An 18,940-nucleotide genomic window follows, 5' to 3' on the forward strand; every position below is an offset into this window, starting at 1 on the left:
GTTTTACCACACACGTTCAGGAGACTCAGATTAGGTGACTTCATGGTGAGAAGCTGGATTTCAAGGTGGAGGGATATGCACTTACCTTTCACTGGCCTTCCTGTCTCCTGGAGCAGGGTTTCTCTTTTCACGTGCACCTCCCGCTATCGAAAGAGAGAGCAGGATCATTAAGCTGCTTGGAAGATCATCAGTACCAGGCAGTGATGAAACTCCTGCTAAACAGCCCCTGCTTTTTGCCCTCTCATTTGGACTGTAAGGCAGACTTTCATCTTCTGCCTTGTCATTGCTTTAATCTTCATCAAAGGAGCAAATGCTACATGTAATGCTGCAACATGGTTGTTTGGGGTAGGGTGGGGGGTGGGTGGGTGGTTTTTTTGAAAAACAAACAAAAAAACCCCTTCTCATCAACCCCAGGGACTGTGGAAAGGTAGAGAATAGGCTCCTTTAAAATTTGTGACTATCTTGAGGAAAGTTTCAGTGCCTGTCTTGAATGTCTTTTCACAGCTTCAGCTTGGAGTCTGTCAGTTCCATGTATTAACTTGAAGGTTCTTGATTTAACTACGGCATGGCCTTTGAGGCTGGAGATGGTCTGGTTGTTTCCAAAGCTTGTTAGTATTCCTGTATTGCAGAGACTATGCCATCTAACGGTCTGCGTTCAAATCCAGCAAAGCTCAGACTGGGTTCTGAAACCAAAATCAGATTTTGCGCCTGATTGACTTCCCCTTTCCAGTGCGAAAGGACCTACATGTGAACAAGAAGCAGGTCTGCTACTGATAGCTCCTTTCTGGTGGGAAATAAGGCAGGAGTTGTCATTTCTATATAATAGGAGGGGAAGCTAAAGCTCAGGGAGTTTATTTCCAGAATCTGCCTCCTAGTCTGGAGCAGAGCTAGGTCAGTGCCAGGAGGCCTGACTGCCAGGCCAGTCTCTCCCAGAAGTGAAGATACCACCAGACCACAGAATAATTCAGATTTGAAGGGACGGATCCAACGCAAAGCCAACTTCCAAATTAGATGAAGTTGCTTGGAGCCAGGCCCATTGCGAAGACAGCTTATGACTCGGGTGATGCCAAGGCAAAGCCCCTCAATGAGGAAACCGTGGGTGGCAGCAAATTCTCTGTTCCTGCAGCAGATCTGCAATCCTAAAGCCAGCCAAGGATCCTCACGCTGTGCCCAGGTCAGCTGTTGACTCTCCAGCTGCTCTGATGCCCCAGAGGGCTGTTTGCCACGAGGGACAGGAGCAGCTGGCTGCACTATGCGAAATGCCTGCGTTTTCCCAAGATACCCATTGTCTGTCTGCAGCACCAGCCTCCACCCTACTTGCTCACTCAGCCGTGGCTGATGTGTCTTTAATTAAAGAGGAGGAACAATTTGAGATTTCTTTTTTTTTTTCTCAAATGTATTTCTTCTTTACATCACAGTTTGCAGGACTCCCTCCCCTTAGTTTTGTTTTGTAGTTTTGCAGTGGGGCCTTCAGTTCATGGTGTGTCTGCTATAAAATAAGGAAGAAATAGGAAAGAATAGCTTGTTTTGGGCCAGGGAATTAAGATCCTGGGTCAGATGGCTGCTACGGTCATTAACATATTTACATTTTTGCTTAAGAGCCTGGTTGAGGATCAAGGGACTTAAGGGTGATTGTTATTGAAATGCGGAGGAAACCTTGCATGAAATTGCCGTTAGTATCCTATTGTTTGGGGGGGGGTGAGGGGGGACAAACGGCCTTCCTCATCCCTGCACCGGTTGTGTTGCTCTTGTCTGCCACAAGTAGACGGGCAGAGGCAGAAGTAACTATGCTGTGAAGGAAGCCATTGCGTTGAGTTAGTTTTTGGGAGGCTTTGCCTGGGGAGCACTCCTGTGGGGCTGGGCTGGGGCTCAGTGCAGCCGTGCTGCTGTCTGTCAGTCCTCTGGGTGAGACAAAGGTGCTCGGCCGGGCTTGCAGGACAACTGGCCCTTTATGAGATCGTCATGGATACATACATGAAGCGTCTAACAAAGGTCAGTTGCCTCTTTTATAATTGATGGACCCAAGTGTTTTGAGTGTGCAGCCACATGTTGTTTTTGTCGTGTGTGGAGCACATGTTCTACAGGACCAGTTTTACTCTTCGGTTTCTGTGGCTAGCTGTGATATCAGAAACAAGGTTTGAGGAAGTGAAGTGTTGGTGTGGATTCTGAGTGCTGTAACAACAGATGAGGCTTTTATATGCTGAAAAACATTGTTCACACATAAATAAGAGAACTCCCTTACAGCTGGGGTTTACAGTAAAACATTCTGCTCCAGGTTGTGGAAGCAGTGATCTAGTCCTGCTCTGAGGCAGGCCTTTTTAGTTCTGCTATCGGTTGTTCATTGCTCATCTCTTACTCTTTCATGCTGTTCAGATCCACTGTTTTAATTTAAACCTATTTCTAATTAGTATCATTAACTTAGTGCCAAAACCAAAATTGGTACTGTGAAAGAGGAAAACAAGCTCCCTGGCCCATTTACAGTGCTGAAAATACTAGCTACCTTCTGCCACTGCCTTCGTTTTGGTGGGACAAGCAGCAGCACAGTGCGCTGAAGGAGGAATGCTGGTGCCTATTGGTGCGAGAGGAAAGCATCCTTGGAGCAGAGGCTCATATGTAGCCACCAGACAGGCTTCATCTGTCTGTCCGTTTGGAAAGCCAGCAGCCAGTAACAGGTATGAACAGTACAGTCTTGAGTGACAGGATTGTGTCTGCTCCAGCACTAGTGAATCTGGAGTCATCGGTGTGTCCTTGCGGGCTGGTTTGAAGTTCTGAAGTGGTTGTGTAATTTTTGCGCTTGGTTACAATATGTTTCTTTTTGGAATGCTTTAAAGCAGAATGAAGTCTGGGAAAAGTGGTTTGTGATCTGAGCAGCTCTTTTGTGCCTCAGGAGCCTTTGTGCTTCAGCTCTGTATCTCTTCTGCCCTTTGAAGGAATAGCCATGTTCCCTGTGGCTGTGGCTGTTGGTCTTTCCTACAAACTCAAACAGGGAGCACACAGCATGGGGAGAGTCCCACGCTTCAGTCACTGACCATGGCCCTCAAAGCAGGGAGACATTTAAGCCTTCAAGGAGCAAATGGTTTTGTCCTAGACAAGATAGGTTCTGTCATCTTAAATGTCAACGTATAGTTAAAGCGGTGCAGTTAAGTAAGATGTTGGTTAGGTCAAATGTTTTCAGGAAACAAGGATGAACACAGCAGTATCTATGGGATTGCAGGTGTTAGATCTGTTCACTGAATGACTCATCTCCCAGCTTCTGCAAATTCCCCTTCAGAAAGGTCATCTTGGGTATTATGCTAATCATACTTTATTTTCTGGGTACCTGTGCCTCTGGGGTTAGGCACTGCAAACTTAGGCTTGCTTGGGAGCCCCAGCAAGAGCCAAAAAACACTAGAGCTGAGCCTGAGTGCAGAAGCCCTGATTTTGGGGTTGGTTTTAGAATTTGATCTGTTAACCTAAAGCATCAAAGTAGGCTGGAGTAGGGGAGCTAAACTTCTCCAGGGATTAATATTAAGCCCTTGTTTAACAGTAAACAGCTGATGAAATCCACCTGTGGCTCTGAGTGCCAGCTGTCAGGAAGGTACATCCAGGCCACCTCACAAGGACAAAGCAACCCTTGGCATAGGGCGGGGGACAATGCCTAGTGCCAACTGTCCGCAGGTGACTTGGTTTGGTTTGTGTAATCCACTTGCCCCAACAGCTTCCTGACAGAGGGGCTGCTGCTTTGACAAAACAGCAAGGGGCTGTGATCTCCCGTGCTCAGGTGAGACAGCTCCTCAACAAAGCAGCCAGCGACAGTGGAGTCCCCAGGAGCAGCAGGACAAAGGTGCTCTGGAGGGAGATGGAGCCAGATCCTTGCATGTGAGCACTGTGTCCTCTAAACATGCTTGGGGCTGGTCTGTTTTATAGCTGCTCTGCTTGCTGCAGAGCCGTGCCAGCCCTGCCACTGGCAGGCTGCATTGTCTGCCACATCCTCCTCCTCACCTCCTCCTTGGCCAAGGCAGCCTTTACCCCGCTGTGTCTGATCACAGGCCCGGCGCCCGTTCAGCTTTTGTCCTCTGTTAGGAAAGAGCGAGGATTGTCAGGACCTTTCTGGCTCTGCCAAGGCCTTTTATGTTCCAAATGTTTCTGTGAAAAGACTCCCTCCTGACCACCCTGCCCCCTGACAGCCATTCAATCCAGCCAACAAGCTTGATATCATTATCTACAAAAGGAGGCCAGTGAGCGCCAGGGTCCTCACAGCCAAGTTTGGGAAATCAAATCTCCCAGCAACGGGGAGCTGGCAGAGCTGGGGCTGCACCACAGCTAGCATGGGCTGGGCTGGCAGCTTGCGTCCACGAGTTTTCAAGGCACAAAAGAAACGTGCTCGGCATGGTGCCAGGACCGGCTTTGTTGGGGCTGGGGCTGTGCCCGCCTGTGAGCTAGCAGCCCCTCACAGAGTGCCCTGGGGAGCTCAGCGTGGGCTAGAGGCTGCTGTAAGGAAGCAGTCATAAGTCTGAACAGCCTTGCAAAGCTGTGTTTTTTTAGGTCAGTGGCGTTTTTTGGAGATCAACCACAGTCTGAGGGAAAACAGTTTTTGGTCAGAGTGGGATTCCCTCCAAATCTCATCTGGGACTTCCCTTCTAATGACTCTGGTGTACGTTCTGAAAATGGCATATGGCTGCCTTGTCACTTTTAATTTGACATAATGTTCGTCTGCTCTGCTCCCTGTCCAAAGGCTTTCTTTCCAATCCATGTTAAAATAGGGAGCTCTTCAGCAGTGAAAGCACTTACCATTTTGAAGGCCTATGTAGAGGTGATCTGGAAAAGTGACTGTCGGAAACACTGAGCACAGAAAGGGCTTGAGGATGGCATATTCCTGTGTTGCAATTGTGTTAGGAAATACAGGAGTAAAACTGTTTTCAGTATGTTTTATCTCTACAGATGGCATCTCTGGTTTGCTTGATAGTCCAGTAGAGTGATATAAAAAATAGCCAAGAGAAATGATGATGCAGGGTTAAGGAAGGTGAAGGGAGCTGACTTAGCTGAAGTTTGGGTGGAGCCCGGACAGTGGTGTGCATGATGATGCCTGGATTCACTCTGCTCTGCAGCAGGGCACTTTGCAGACCCTGGGCAGTGAAAGGAAGCTGGAGATGGGATGACTGAAGGGCAATGTGTCATGAAAGCCTAGAGCAGCCCCTGGAGTCCCTGTGGTTGTGCAGTGGGTGATGAATGCATAGGAGGGCAGAGTTGTGTGTAACATGGAATGGTTAATTCTGGCTCTTTCCCCTCCTATCCCAGTTCGATCCTGACAACACCGGCTACATCAGCACTGAGAAGTTTCGCTCCCTTCTCCAGAGACACGGCTCGGAGTTGGACCCCCACAAGCTGGAGGTCTTGCTGGCATTGGCAGACAGCAACTCTGAGGGGAGGATCTGCTACCAGGACTTCGTCAACCTGGTGAGTGCTGTGGCTGGCAGGGCCTGTCAGTCCTTGGCTCTGCTACAAATATTGGCTGTTGAGGGACAGTCTCTCTCCCTCCCTATCAACACCAGCATTTGCTGTGTCCTTGCATCACATTCTGTATGGGCTTGCTGAAGCATTCAGTGGTGACTGAACTCTCAAGCCAAGAGTCAAGTTGCTGCTGATTTTTCTAGGGAAACAAATTTGCATGGGAAGAAACTGTGGGAGCTGTTTTAAGAGGAGCATGAAGTAATGACTGCTGCTAATTTAGAGGCTTTTACTCTCAGTATCAGTTGGTAGCTGTCATAAGGAGCCGTTTGTTTGCAAGCAGAGCTCTGTCAGTCTGGATGTCTCCTGTTTTATCTAGAAATTTCATCACTTCCAGACGAAAATATATAGATAACGTTGTGTTGACTTGCTGGGTAGAGTCATATTGCACTGCTGTAGGCATCAACAGAAACAGGGATAAAGTGTTTCTAGGTCATGTTCATTTTATCCCAGGTGAGATGTCTCTGACTGTGCGAGTAATGATCTGGATGCCTCTTTATACTAATGAGTCAATTAGTGGAGGGATCTCTCCATTTCTTGTCAAGGCAGTTTGGTGAGTCAACACAGATGTAGACATGTGTTGTTAGATGCCCAGGGTGGCCTAGAAATGTTTGCAGGATAGGTATCTTGAATAGTGGCCATTCCAGGGGCTTTATCCTGTTCTTGCTCTATCATTCCACACCTGAGTCCCAGCAGATTGAGTGCAGCAGTAAGAGAAACCTAAGTGACAAAGTCAGTAAGTAATGAAAGTCAGCGACATCTCTAAGGTTTTGCTGGAAAGCTGGATGCGTTCTTGATGCAGAGTATAATCATTTGCGTCTCTGTTGTATTCCTGCAGTCAACATGGGGATCTGATCCCTCCATTTGTCATGGTCACTCATCCATGTGTTCTTGGTTTAGAAAGAAAGTGTCTTCCATTTCTTCTGTCTTCACATTAATCAAAAAAGTATGGTAACGGCACAGCTGTCAAGGATCCAGGTCACAGCTTCAGTCAGACCGTGGGCGATGTGAAGGTGAAGATGCAATGACATAGATCTGCTGTATTTAGCCCTTTGCATGTATTTAGGTACACAGAAAAACAGATGTAGCAACTATTAAATAGATCACAGTGGGTGTGAGGTTTTCCTCAGCTCCAACTTAATGAACGGTATGGCCAGTGGTACTCTGTGATCAGCTGTGTATTTATGGTAAGGCTGCTTGTTCTACAGTTTGGTGTATTCAAAGTACCATGCAAGCATTAACTGATTGAGCTGCACAACAGTTAGGTAGCACGAAGGGGTATCATCTAATTTCTTTTACAGAAATGATGACCTAGGGCCAGCCAGCACATTGGCAACAGGCTCAGGAATAGAACTGGACTTTTTCCTCTCTCCTTGCTCCACTGAGCTCAGGAGCAGCACAAGCTAATGAGAGGCAGGTGCAAGGTGAAAGGCTTGGACATTCTCCTCCTTTGGGAGTAGATCACACCAGCTCACACCCACCTGATGTGATATCTGCAAAATGGCAAATTTCCTTCACTACTGTTGAATGATTCCTGTAAAGAAGCCATTGATTTTTCTGTCATCAGTCTCTCTATCCTGATCTGCATTTTTTTGTGCTTTCTAATCAATAGGCAATGTAAATGCCAGAATGTTAAACTACTTAAAAGTGGCATCTGTCTTCTCACTCCTCCTCTAGTTGCTATTGATTTTCAACATCCAAACTTTTTAGGGCACCTTCTCTTTTCCCTAGTTTCCTCCTCCCAAACCTGCCTTTTGAACTTCCTGATGGAAAGAAACAGCACAGTTGACAAAGAATCACTGTGAAATTCGTTATTTCCTTCACTTTATAGCTGTCAGTCTTGGAAACTATGTGTGGTGGTGTTTAAGTGCATGCTTGTGCCTGGTAATCATCAGTTGTCTTTGCTTTTTGCTCAGGTTAATTTGTTTCAGTAGCTTAGCAAGAATTGATCTGCTCCCAAAAATGATGGTGCTGGATGTGGGAAAGGGAAAGGCTAACCTTTTACTAGATCTACAGAGGTTTTACAAGCATGGCTGTGTGTGTGGTTTTCCTTTTCCCCATCAGTATTCATAAACGAGTATTCTGACTTGATCAGAGAATCTCATGGCCTCCCAAATGTGTCCAAGATACTGAAACTTTGAGCAAGAGATAAAATTGCATTGATGAAGCTGTGGCCACGCAAGAGGCCTTGAGGGGAGGAGCAGGGCTGGTATCAAAGATGCAGTACAGTGAAGTTGTCAAAGCAGATGTGTGGAAGGAAGGAGACTCCTCTGTGTGTGTGTGTGTCACAAGCAGCTCATTTGGTTTGTTTCCGAGCATAGGGATGGAAGGAGCTGATGAGCTGCCTGCTCCAGCTACTATGAAAAACATTAACTCTATTCCAGCCAAACCAGTACAAGCATGTGCTTTTTCACAGAACGCAGCAGGAAGTAGGGTTTAACCCCTGGGCATCAAGAGAACTCTGTCTTCAATGGTCAATTCTTGGCATATGATACCCTCTCTGTTTTTTCTCTCAACTTTGCTAATGTTGATAAAAATCAAGCAGGAAGGGTCTTCTTTTTCAGCCTTGTTTAACCCTTGATCTTTGCTGGGTTCTCTGGAAGTGTGACAGAATGTGATGCTGGTTATTCTGCAAGGTGCTTGGATACTTACTAGAGTCTAATGCAGAGAGGTGCTATTAGTGACCGCAGAAGCAGCTGTAACTCCATGAAATTATTACTTCCAGAAGGCAATACAGACCATAAACCTCACAGAGCAATAGTGTTGACACTGTTTCCTCCAGGGCATTGTATGTCCCAGAGAGGGCTATAAAAAATGCTCGCACCCATATGCTCCAACATCATTACGATCACCAAGAACTCTGCCTGCTCTCTCACACACTGTGATCCCCAAGTAAAGAACTGCTATTGAGCAAAGCTTGTTACCCTCTGATGTCCAAAGGGTGTTATGAGCTTCTAGATGCACGAAAAATGTAATTCTAGGACTTCTCACCTTAATAAGGAGACCCACACAAAACATATGCCTGTTCTCAACTCTCAACTTGGCAAAGCAACTTAAACTTCTGAAACTGAAAGTTTTACGGGATGAGAATAGACCCTAGAAATCACTCCATAAATAATTTCAGTGATGAATAAATTCAGGGAAGCTGTAGATTCCTGGTATGATCTGCAGATGGAAAGGGCTGAAAAATATCAGATAGGCAACTCATTGGGAATTATATCTCCTCTGTATGTATGAGATTCATCTCATGTAGTTGTAAAACACAATGCTGCATTCATACCCATTTCTGTTTCTATGCTAGGGCTTGCAAGAGTGGTAGAAAGCAGTTTCAGGTGGGATTTTTTATCCTGTGTCTGAGACAGCGCAGAATAACAAAAGTGTTTCCTGTACAGGTGGAGAAGTGTTGTGAATTTCTGTTGCCTGGTTGCTTTTCCACATTGTGAAGAGAGATGCTAAAAATGCACAGTGAAAATTCCGGCTATGAACAGCATAGGCCACAGGAGGAGATAATGAACAAAGCTGTTTAACTAACTTTGCTACTTTTAGAGAGGAGACAAGCCAGGAGGTAATCATAGTTGAGATGTTATTTGCCAGGATCCTTGCTGAACAGCAGCTGCTGCTGGCAGTCCTGAACTACTTCGCATAATATCCCATGAACTGTAACAGGGCTAAAGAGCAGACCAGTAATGCCCTGGAGAGACTCAGTCTCTTATTCTCTGGCTAAACCTTCCTTGTATTATCTGCCTGAGAATGTGGATTATTGCTTTGGACAAGCTAGATTGTGGCTTTACCACCTCCTCACATTCTTGATGTGCTTCTCTTTGGACACGTGAGCAGAGGCAAGGGGGTACAATCAAGCTTCTGAGACATTACTTTGCTTGATGGAAGGGCAATATGGAGCCAATTCAGGCTGTGGAGGTAGCTTATATTCTCTTGTTATGAAAATCAGGTAGGTAACTCCTAGCCTTGCTCTGGGCAAGGAAAAGTTTTACAGAACCTCATGTTTAATAAAGCAGCTTTTGCTAGAAAAGTAAATCACAGGTTATACTGGCGCTGAAGCAAAATCCATTCTGCAGCCCAAGAAATTTCTCTGCCAGTGCAACTCTACAGATCACTTCTGAACCAAATGTGTGGTAAAAGCTGACCTCAGTGCATTCAGTGTGGTCCATATTGGACCTGCCAGCATGGGGCAGGAGGACCTGAGGGGAAGGGAGGGTGGCTGCCCCCCATTCCAACACTGGCACTATCCTGGGAGGTGCCCCTAGTGCACACTGAAGGTCTCTCTGCCCCTGCTATGGATTTCACATTCAAAGGGCAGGATTGGAAGTCAGGTGGACCTAAGTTTCGTTCCTGGCTTTGCAGAAGACTCATTGTGAAACTTGTGGAAGCCTGTCTATGCCTCATGGGTCTGTTTCTCCAGCAGAGAGAAGGAGGTAAGAGTTGCATCTCTTTTGGGGTTCACAGTTTTGGTAAAGTCAATGGCAGTTCTCCAGTGGAAGGAGAGCCAGGTGCTGGGGAACCAGCTCTCTGATGAGCATTTTCTTGAGGAGTTGTGTCTTTTAGGAGAGCTGAGGACAGATGCTGTTCCCCGAAGGTAACGGTATTTCAGTATGTTTGGGAGGAATTAGTAAGCTCTGAGACAGACTTCATGTGACTTGGGAAAAACAAAACACTACTGCTTCCAACAGAAATGTTTAGCTGTAGCTTTGTAGTAACTTGAAGCTGATGCTGCATCTCAGTAGTGAACAAAATGTATTAGCTAATTAAATGCACAGCCTTTGTTTTCCTGATGAAGAGTTAACACCCACCTTGCTTTCTCTGGCCTTGCTGGCTTCTTAGGGACAGACTAATTCTACATCATTTTCACTGAACACCACGTGTTTTTTTAAGCAGTGTGTAACAATAATCAGGTCACCCTAATCCAAACTTTGCTGGCGCCAGCACACTTTACCCTCCAGAGAAAGATTTCCTTTAGTTTTTGTGATTTCCTCTCTGGCTTTCTCAGTGTGCTGCCAGAGTGCAAATCCTGCCTCTTCAAGTAAAGGAACAAAACTGCAGATGCAGGCTAAGAAATCTGCAGCCTCTGCTCTTCCTCCTCATGAGTGACTGATAAACAGATCTGTTGGCCATCAGAGAAGGTGAGAGGAAGGTATCTTTCCATTAGTTTCTTCATGTAAGAGTCTGGAACATGATTAGCTGTTGGTGGAAGGCTAACATTGTGCTATATGCTGTCGAGCTGGATGTTCGAAGTCATTATGTAAAAATATTGTTGGAGTCATAAAAGCAAGATAAAATATAGGAGGTGAAGGAGATTAAGTGACTACTCAGAGTCTTATGGTCTGTCTATGCTTGTGGATGCTGTGGAAATACACAGGTTAAGACTCAGATGCTAGATCCTGTCCTGGGCAGGGTGATCTGCGTAGGTGTTTGAAGAAAGAGCAGGACTGGCTGATGTGATAAAATACTTTGGGACTGTGTCACAATCCAAAACAAAAACCAGAGTCCAAAATGGGTCCTTGTAATGTTTTTAGTGGGAAATGACCTGGTTCAATGGAGGCTTTGACTTGCGCTTTACAGCTTCATCTCTGTATAGGAACTTACTGTGTGGCTTATTCTGTAGAAAAAATATAGCAAAATAATGAATTTCCCCTCTAGTTTTAACACTTTTGTAGACTTGTAAGAGTCTGTAATGCTGTATAGAAACATACTTAAAGATGCACTCAATTTAAGAATGATTAAACTTAAGCATGTGCTTAAAACAAGCTGATACCTTTGCATAGCCCTGAGTTGAAGCCCTGTGGGTGTAGAATTAGCATGCTTTGATTTAATGAAGTTGTGTTGGGAACTTTGCCTTCTGGACAACTTATTTGAAATTTGGTAAGGACAAAACCTCTAAAATGCCATTGGTGGCGTCATTAAATTGGGTTCACTTGAGGCTGTTTCAGCCTATCAACTGTAATAGGAAGTAGGCGGTGAGGTTTTTTAGCTCTTTTTCTTTAAAGAGCCAATGGAATTTAATGAGATTTTAAACTGACCTATGCAACTAGGAATTAGCAGCCATGTTCCATAGCAGGATGGCAGTTTTCTCTCTGGGCTCCACAGTACTTTTCCCTTGGCTTTGTGAAAGGTACAGCACGTGGGCTGGTAGCCATTAAAATACATGTTGTCTTGGAGGCTGCCAAGCTCTTCCACCTGTGAGAATGTGTTTGTTTTTTTTTTCTTTTGTTTTTGGTGTTTTTTCAGTCATACGTATTTTGCAATTGTTTAGCAGATTTCCTGCTGGCCACTTATGCCATAAAAGGGGCATTAAAGCACCTTCTCTGACTTAAGGGTTTTACTTTTGCAGAGGTATCAGAGAAAGCAAGCACACCCTCCGGATCAGTAGTTACCACATGAAAAGTTCACATTGTCTGGGTCTGTGAAAGGACTTTCACCAAACTCTCCAATGTGTTGTTCTATCTTAACAGAGCAGAGGTGGGACATACCTCCAGCTGGGCACAGGATTTAGTAGGCAATAGTCAGCCATGTCAGAAGGACCACTTCTGCAAGGTGATGAACCCTTCCTGCTGTTCCGTTAGCTCCCTATGCCCTCTTGCTCTAGCTCCAGCCTGTTTTCCCATTGCTTTCTAAGGTTTCAAAAGCTGCTTATGTTTTTCTTAAGACATTTTTCAATAATGCGTGGCTGGAAGCCATTTATTCTTATTAGCCACTTCAGTGATAAAAGCAAGGCTTCGTTGTGCTCCCTTGTGGGGACACTGTGTGTGCCCATAGATTTTTTTTTCATGGCCATCCTTTTTGCTTTGAAAGGTGAGTAACTCTTGCCTTTGCCCTTTCAGTGCTTGCAATGGTTAAATTTTTACTTACGATACCTCCAACCTGGCTTGAACTGAAATGAGGGGAAACAGTGAAAGAAGAGCTGTAGCTAGGAGGAAGGGCAACTTTTTTGTAGAGAAAACATTGAATTTTATCTTTTGGCCTTGTGAGTGTGTATGTGACAGCACCAGGATGGCTCTGTTATCTTTGTGGAGGTGAGCTTTTAGGAAGTTACATACTGTATTCTTGCGGGGGGTGGGGGGTGGTAGGTGAGAGAGGCCCTTTAAACCATGGTTTGTTTGAGGTTTTTTTTAATGGTACTTAGAAGTACTTCATAGCACAGTCATAAAGTAGCTATAAATTCCACTTCCAGTGTCTTTGTGTGTCCTTTACTGAACCAGCTGACAGCCTGCACAGAACGCTTAGGTGAGCAAGGCTTTGCAGGAACTTTATATAATTCTTTATTACCCGAGTCACTGGAAAGGTAAGTGATAAAGCTTAAATCTCCAATTCTCAGGGGAATCCCAAGGCAAGACAATGAATATCCCCTCTTCCTGCTAAATCCTTGTTTACTTTCTAGGGAGCATTTTAAGCTTAAAAGGCTATTACAGAATAACTCAGGACCTCAGTTCTAGTGGTTTTGTCTGGCATTTGTCATTTTGTTCTCACTGTTGCTAATCTGGAAAGGTTTGTTGCAGGCCAAGCTCCAGGCTTTGTAGCTCAGTTTCTTCCCCTGTGTGCTTCCAATTAGCTGTGCTTTTGAACCAGGTCAGTTCCTCTGCCAAACATCAAGAGGACTCCCCTCTGGAGTCCTCTGGGACGTCCTTCAGCATCCAGTGGGACACCCCTTTAAGTCCTCCTTTTGTCCTTGATTCATTGTCTTGGCTGAAATATAGGATTCCTGAGCTTTCTTCCTGGCCTTTATTCAGAGGTATAATCATAAGTCTTTAATTTAAGAAATGTTTGAAAATGTCTTACTTCAGTATTTGATCTAATATTATGCTATTATGAATGAGGAGGAAACTTTCTCAAACGATAGATGAGAGTGGTCACGTGATTATGTACTTACCCATCTCTTACCTCTCAGTGTATTAAAGCCCTCACTGAGGTACAAAGTTCTTACTCCAGGGAGCATTTCCAAGAGCTGGATACCCTTCCTGACAAATGTGCCTCACACTACTTTCATGTTGTTTTCCTTCCCATTTTGGAGAGAACTGGTGATTTTTGATGTTCCAAGAGCCACGTGCATCTCCTGAGGGGGGAAAAAAGCCATCAGAGGGCCAGGTGAGTATCTTGAAATTTAATAACTGGGATGCAAGAGCTGCTTTTGGAGTGTGTTCAGCTTGTACATTGATCTGAGTCCATTAGATACTGGCTATACATAGCAGCAGCAGAGAGAACTTTCTTCCAAAGGAACTAGTCTAGCAAATAATTATTATGCTGATTAAAGTGGAACTTAGCATATAAGTTTCCATCCTGTACAATCATGTATAGTTGAAACTTGAGAAGCACAATGTCAGGTTAAATGTTTTAATTGTGTATGTATCTAAAATACATGAGTGGTAAATGTTATAAAGATATCTTCAAAAATTTTTGCTTCAGAAAATTAAATATGGATGCATTTCAAGTTGTGGAATCGTCCCAGCACCAACGAAAGATGGAACAGGTGCTGGGGTTTTGAAGTTTCAAACGTGCTGTGCTTTGACACAATGTTATTTGAACCACAATGTTAGTCTTGTCCTGCAAGCAGAGTTATTGCAATTAACCTTGAAATCTGAATGTGATTTACCTTTGCTAATGGAAGTGCTGGAAAGTCAAAGCCTGGCACATTTAATAGGAGTCCAGACAAAACCTTGAGCAGGGAATACTTGGTCTCTCCTGCCTTTAACTTTTCTTGAATCCCCACAGCAAACCACTGCTTTGTCAGAGCAAAGCAGGATGTTGATATTTGCTTTTTTTTCCATTTGATACTGTTTGGAAAAGGGCTACCAGGTTGGCTCAAAGAACGTGAACATCTGTGACAGATGAACTTGATGCTGAGCTATGCGTTTTGGGAGAAGCTGTCTTTACCCATATTAGCATTTTGTAAAAGTGCGGAGTGAGGGAAGGAAATAAATGTGAATGTTGAAAGCAAAATTGATTGGAGAGGCTGCATTTGTAAGTAAAGTGGGTTATAAAACTGGAGCTGACAGAGGCTTTTAAAAAGCTTGTGTTAACTTCTGATTTAGTGTTCTGTGTCTTGGAGGATCAGAGCTGGAGAGCTGAATGCATGGCCTGTCACAGTGTTGTATGTGTTTAAAAATAGCCGTAGACCAGCCTCAGAGATGCCAATACGTAACGGGCAGAAATCCATGTTTTTCAAAACCTCCTGAGTGAGGCTGAATAAAAACCATAAAAAGGGTGCTGTGCCCCACACAAGCTATGAAACTGGAGATGGGGAAATGCTACATGACTTGGCTATTGATTGTCTCAGGCAGCAACAGTAGTGCAGGTAGCCAAGAAACACAAAGAAATTGGTGTGCTGGTGGGAACGGACAGTTTCCATTGCAAGCTGCAGATTATCTGAGACTAGTCCTAGGTTGGCACACATGCTGAAAAAAGGCAGGGCTTTGTACCTTACCAAGGTTTGGCACTGTCCCATGCTAGACAGTAAGGACTCTTATCCTAAATTTTGACATTTTCAATGCTGAAGACAGGTTCATGTCTAAGTAGGAAAGAATTTTCCTTTCTGGCAGATGCATCAAACCCATCCTTTGAGCAGAGCTGTAGCTCTAAGCCTTGTTTTGTTTTGGTATGGTAATACCAAAGGGCAGAGGTGGCAGTGCATGGTTACCAGTCATGTCAGCTTGGCTGTTTTGCAAGGGAAATTTCTTTCTCTCTACACAGTAACTTTCCGCAGGCATGAAGGACTAAGGGAATGTGTTGTTCCCCACTGCTGCCTTCACTCTGCACATACTGTTTGCTTTACCCATCTGCCTGCAGCTTTAATATCATGCTCATTAAAGAAGACCCAGATCAATTGCATGAAGTGGGATAGGTTGCCCTTAGCTTCTGGAGCTGTAATAATGTGCAGGCCCACAATGGCTCCAGTGTTCTTTTAGCTGATGATTAAATACTTGGCTCATAAATACCAATATTATGTAATTCCAAAATCAAGTTAGCAAATTGTGACCATATGTGAGACTGTCTGTTTGGGAAGACGCGAGTCTTCCAAAGTCGGTGTGAGGAACAAAATAGGCTTCTCATCAAGAGCTGGTGAGAGCAGCAGTAGTGGCTTAATCCTCTGTCTCTCCTGATGCCCATCACCTCCTAGTTTGAGATTAACAGCATGATCCAAAGGCTGTGGAGTTGGGTGACTAGGCCCAGGACTGCTGTGTTTGCTTGAGCCCTGGCAGTCAGCTGTGCTGCCTCTTTGGAGATCATTTCCCCATTGGTGTGAAGGGCAATGACTGCAGGTGGGGACCAGCAGGAGGTCTTCTTACTGAGAGGCCTAATTTTAACAGGTGCTCAGTACATCCAACCATCCACATCTTAGTGGGTAGTGGTATGCTCCTAGCACTGTGTGTCCGTGCCCCACCTGGGGGTAAAACCATGCCAAAACTAAAGCATTTAGAGGGAACCTGGGCCTTCTTTCCATACCCTCTGCTCTGAAGGAGGCCTGACAAATATTTTGATGTCCCTGCCTGAGATGGCAGGAGGTTTAGTTAGTGGAAAGAGCTCTGAAGAGTTACAGTTGTAATTACGGGTACCAAAAGCTTTTAATTTTCTGGGTAAATTGAAGTCTGGCTCCCATTGACACAGCACCTACTGCTGTTGGTGGATGCAGGGTCTTGCTCCTTGCTAGTCATGTTCCTTCCAAGGAGTTTGCTGGTTTGTCACAATCTGGGAAGAAAACACTTGATGCTGGATATCTCCATATGTTCTGCAAGACTGCAGCAGTTCACAACCTGCTGCATTTAATTTGCAGGCAGTTTTCTTGTCTTTTTGCTAAGAGCTGATGAAATTGAATACCCAGTAGATCCTTTTTCCTGAGACAGGATTCCAGCCACCTAAGAAGCTGAATTCAGAGGTAATTTCCACCTCTGAACACTTTGATCTCATGATCTGATATCCGAGTTAGCTATAAATGGTTTCTCAGGCATTTGCTATTGTTTGTATTGACATACTCTGGAAACTCTTAATCCATTTTTATGTTTTTCTGTGCATACCTCTCAGATTCTGGGGAGGTCTACCAAAAATCAACTAGGAGGAGGAGGCTGTGCTTGCTACTTACAGGTGTGGTTGATGTGATACATCCACACCTGTTGGTCAGAGAGGCTAACAATGGGCAATGCCTTCCACTGTGTAGAAAGAATCTTCTGTGTGTTGAGGCACACGATGTCTTTCTCCAGCAGTCACATGTGCTCCAGGAGAGCTATCAGCGTTTTGCTCAAAGGCTCCCCTTGCTCTTGTGATATCAACATTTACTGCTTTCCTATCATTACCAGTTTAAATAACTCTTGGCATTTTATCATCCAGGTGTGGCCAGAAACAACCAATATGGAACACCTTGTAAAAATAATGGGGTGTGAGAACAGGTAGTTGAGAGAACAAAGCTGTGACTGTTTTTCATCATTCCTTGGAGGAACTCACATTGTCATGAGTTTCCATTTTAGCCTCTATGTGGGGTGTGGAAGATCCTGTGGTTGATTTTTCTCTGTTGGAGGAGGAAGGCAGAGCTTTCTGCTGAACAGAAGGACTTGAAAGCAGTGCAGCCTAGTGATAAGAGAAATTGTGCAACTTAGATTCTTCTAACTCTAGTGTATGGCCTTGGGCAAATCACTTAGTGTTGTGAGGTCCAGCTTCTCACCTCCCCAGGAGAGCCAGATACTTTGTTCATCTGAGGTGCAGCTTCCTCAGTGATGCTGCAATATCCCACTCTTAATAAAACCAAGACAACCTTTCCCTTCTGTTTTGTTTTTAGTCTGTTGAGGAACGCCTTCAGAAACATCATGCTGATGAATTTGCACTGCCCTGGGTGTTATTTGGGCTCTTTGGGCAGCATTAGCAGTAATGCAGAGCAGGCACTGGACTGATGGGGCTGTGCTGAATTTGGGTGATTGAACTGAGCCAGATCCTTTTTGCAATGCTCAGCAATAACAGGCGGGTTCAGTGGTGCCTGCATTAGGATCCTCTGCCGAACAAATGCAAGGAAATTTCTGTTATGAGCCTAGCACAGACATGAATGTCGGCAGCCTTTGGAGTTTCCTGCCCATCTCTGCAGAGATGAGGTGATCATCTTCTGAGGGTGGTCAGCACTTGATGCTGAACTACAATGATGGTTTTCTCTGACTCTGGAAACGACTGTATTTTCCACTGTTTTGTGGTAGGCAGGAAAATCACATGTATCACTAATTAGAATAAGCTGATCGGCAGCTTCAGTCAGCTGTCCAGTATCTTCATATGTAGCAGGCAAATTTATGGTTTCAGTCTGGATTTATTCTTGTCCACAAGAGGAGCAAAGCCAGAGAGGAGAGAACAGGATGAACTCTGTGAAGGAGAACATACAGTACATCTCTGACAGGCTGCTCTAAACAAGCCTGGAACAAAGTTTTCTTCTGTGGACAAAGTGAGGTCATTAGGTGGCTAAAGCTACCTTTTGAAACAGAGGTATGTCTGTCACCTACCAAAAAGCATCTCACAAATGCTAAGGAAAGCCTTACACCGGTGGATGTTCCTCTATGAAAATACTGTCTTTCAATATAAGCAGGATTTCTTAATGCAGCAGAAGATCACCAATGATTTTTTTTCCCCCTCATCTTCCCTTGCTTTAGATAAAAGCTTGTGGATGATAGACTTGAGAAAACTGGAAGAAATTTTTTTTTTCTTCTTCATTGCCTTTTCTGCTTCTTTTGCCAGAGGTGTTCTTTTACAAGTGTTTTATGAATGAGTGAATGAAAGAGACAGCAAAGGAGAAATACCAAGAAAGGAGAGAGAGATTTTAGGGTAGACCCGTTTCTTACTAAAACAACTCAAAAAGAATGGCAACAAATTTTTTGCCAGTTCTAAAAAACCTGAAATGGATCAATCGCCTGTCACTGTTGCTCATGTCAGTGAATTTCTGCATCAGAGGGACAGGCTGCAAAGGGAAGGCTAAGGAGGAATGGGCAGCTGCTGGGAGAATGGGTTGCAGTGCCATCACCTCAGATGGCCCCTTCGCCTTCCTCCAGTGATTAATAGGAGGTGGCTCCCTGCAGTGATTACTGTGTTTTAAGCAGCTTGGTCCAGCTTGGAACAATTACTCGGCTGCCTGGGCACTGAGCGCACTAGCTCTGGGCTTTGCTGTCTTTGGGATATCAGCCGAAACCAGTGTGATCCAACACAACTGGAAGCCAACACTGTTGACTGTCATCTCTTACTTGGTTCCGGGAGACTGAAGATGCCGGTGGTTTCTGAGATCAGTTGGCGGTTCCTTCAGAGGAAGGACCAGGCTGTCACTTTTGCTTTGCTGCCTTTTACTGTAAAATGCCCCCCCTGCAGCGGTCTTTATGCATAGTTAGCCTTTTATGCCTTCCTGCCAAAGATTCAGCCAGTACAGACAGTGACTCTAATGCAGTAAGTTTGTTTGACATCAGGGCTAATGAGCAATTATCCAAATCTT

General features: G+C 44.7%; 1 protein-coding gene across 5 annotated transcripts in view; it reads left to right on the plus strand.

Moving 5' to 3' along the window:
- Positions 1–18,940, plus strand: part of RHBDL3 (rhomboid like 3) — a 77,288-nt gene that overhangs the window by 39,052 nt on the left and 19,296 nt on the right. For 4 of the 5 annotated variants that reach the window (XM_080383688.1, XM_080383690.1, XM_080383691.1 and 1 more), the window contains one exon: positions 5,278–5,436. In XM_080383688.1, the coding sequence (XP_080239814.1) occupies positions 5,278–5,436 (159 nt within the window). Of the gene's footprint in view, positions 1–5,277; positions 5,437–5,569; positions 13,585–18,940 lie in introns of those variants that run through there. The other variant, XM_080383692.1, reaches the window with a different exon arrangement.

The sequence above is a fragment of the Falco punctatus genome, assembly GCF_963210335.1.
Source record: "Falco punctatus genome assembly, chromosome: 1".
In the NCBI taxonomy this organism is placed as follows: Eukaryota; Metazoa; Chordata; class Aves; order Falconiformes; family Falconidae; genus Falco; species Falco punctatus.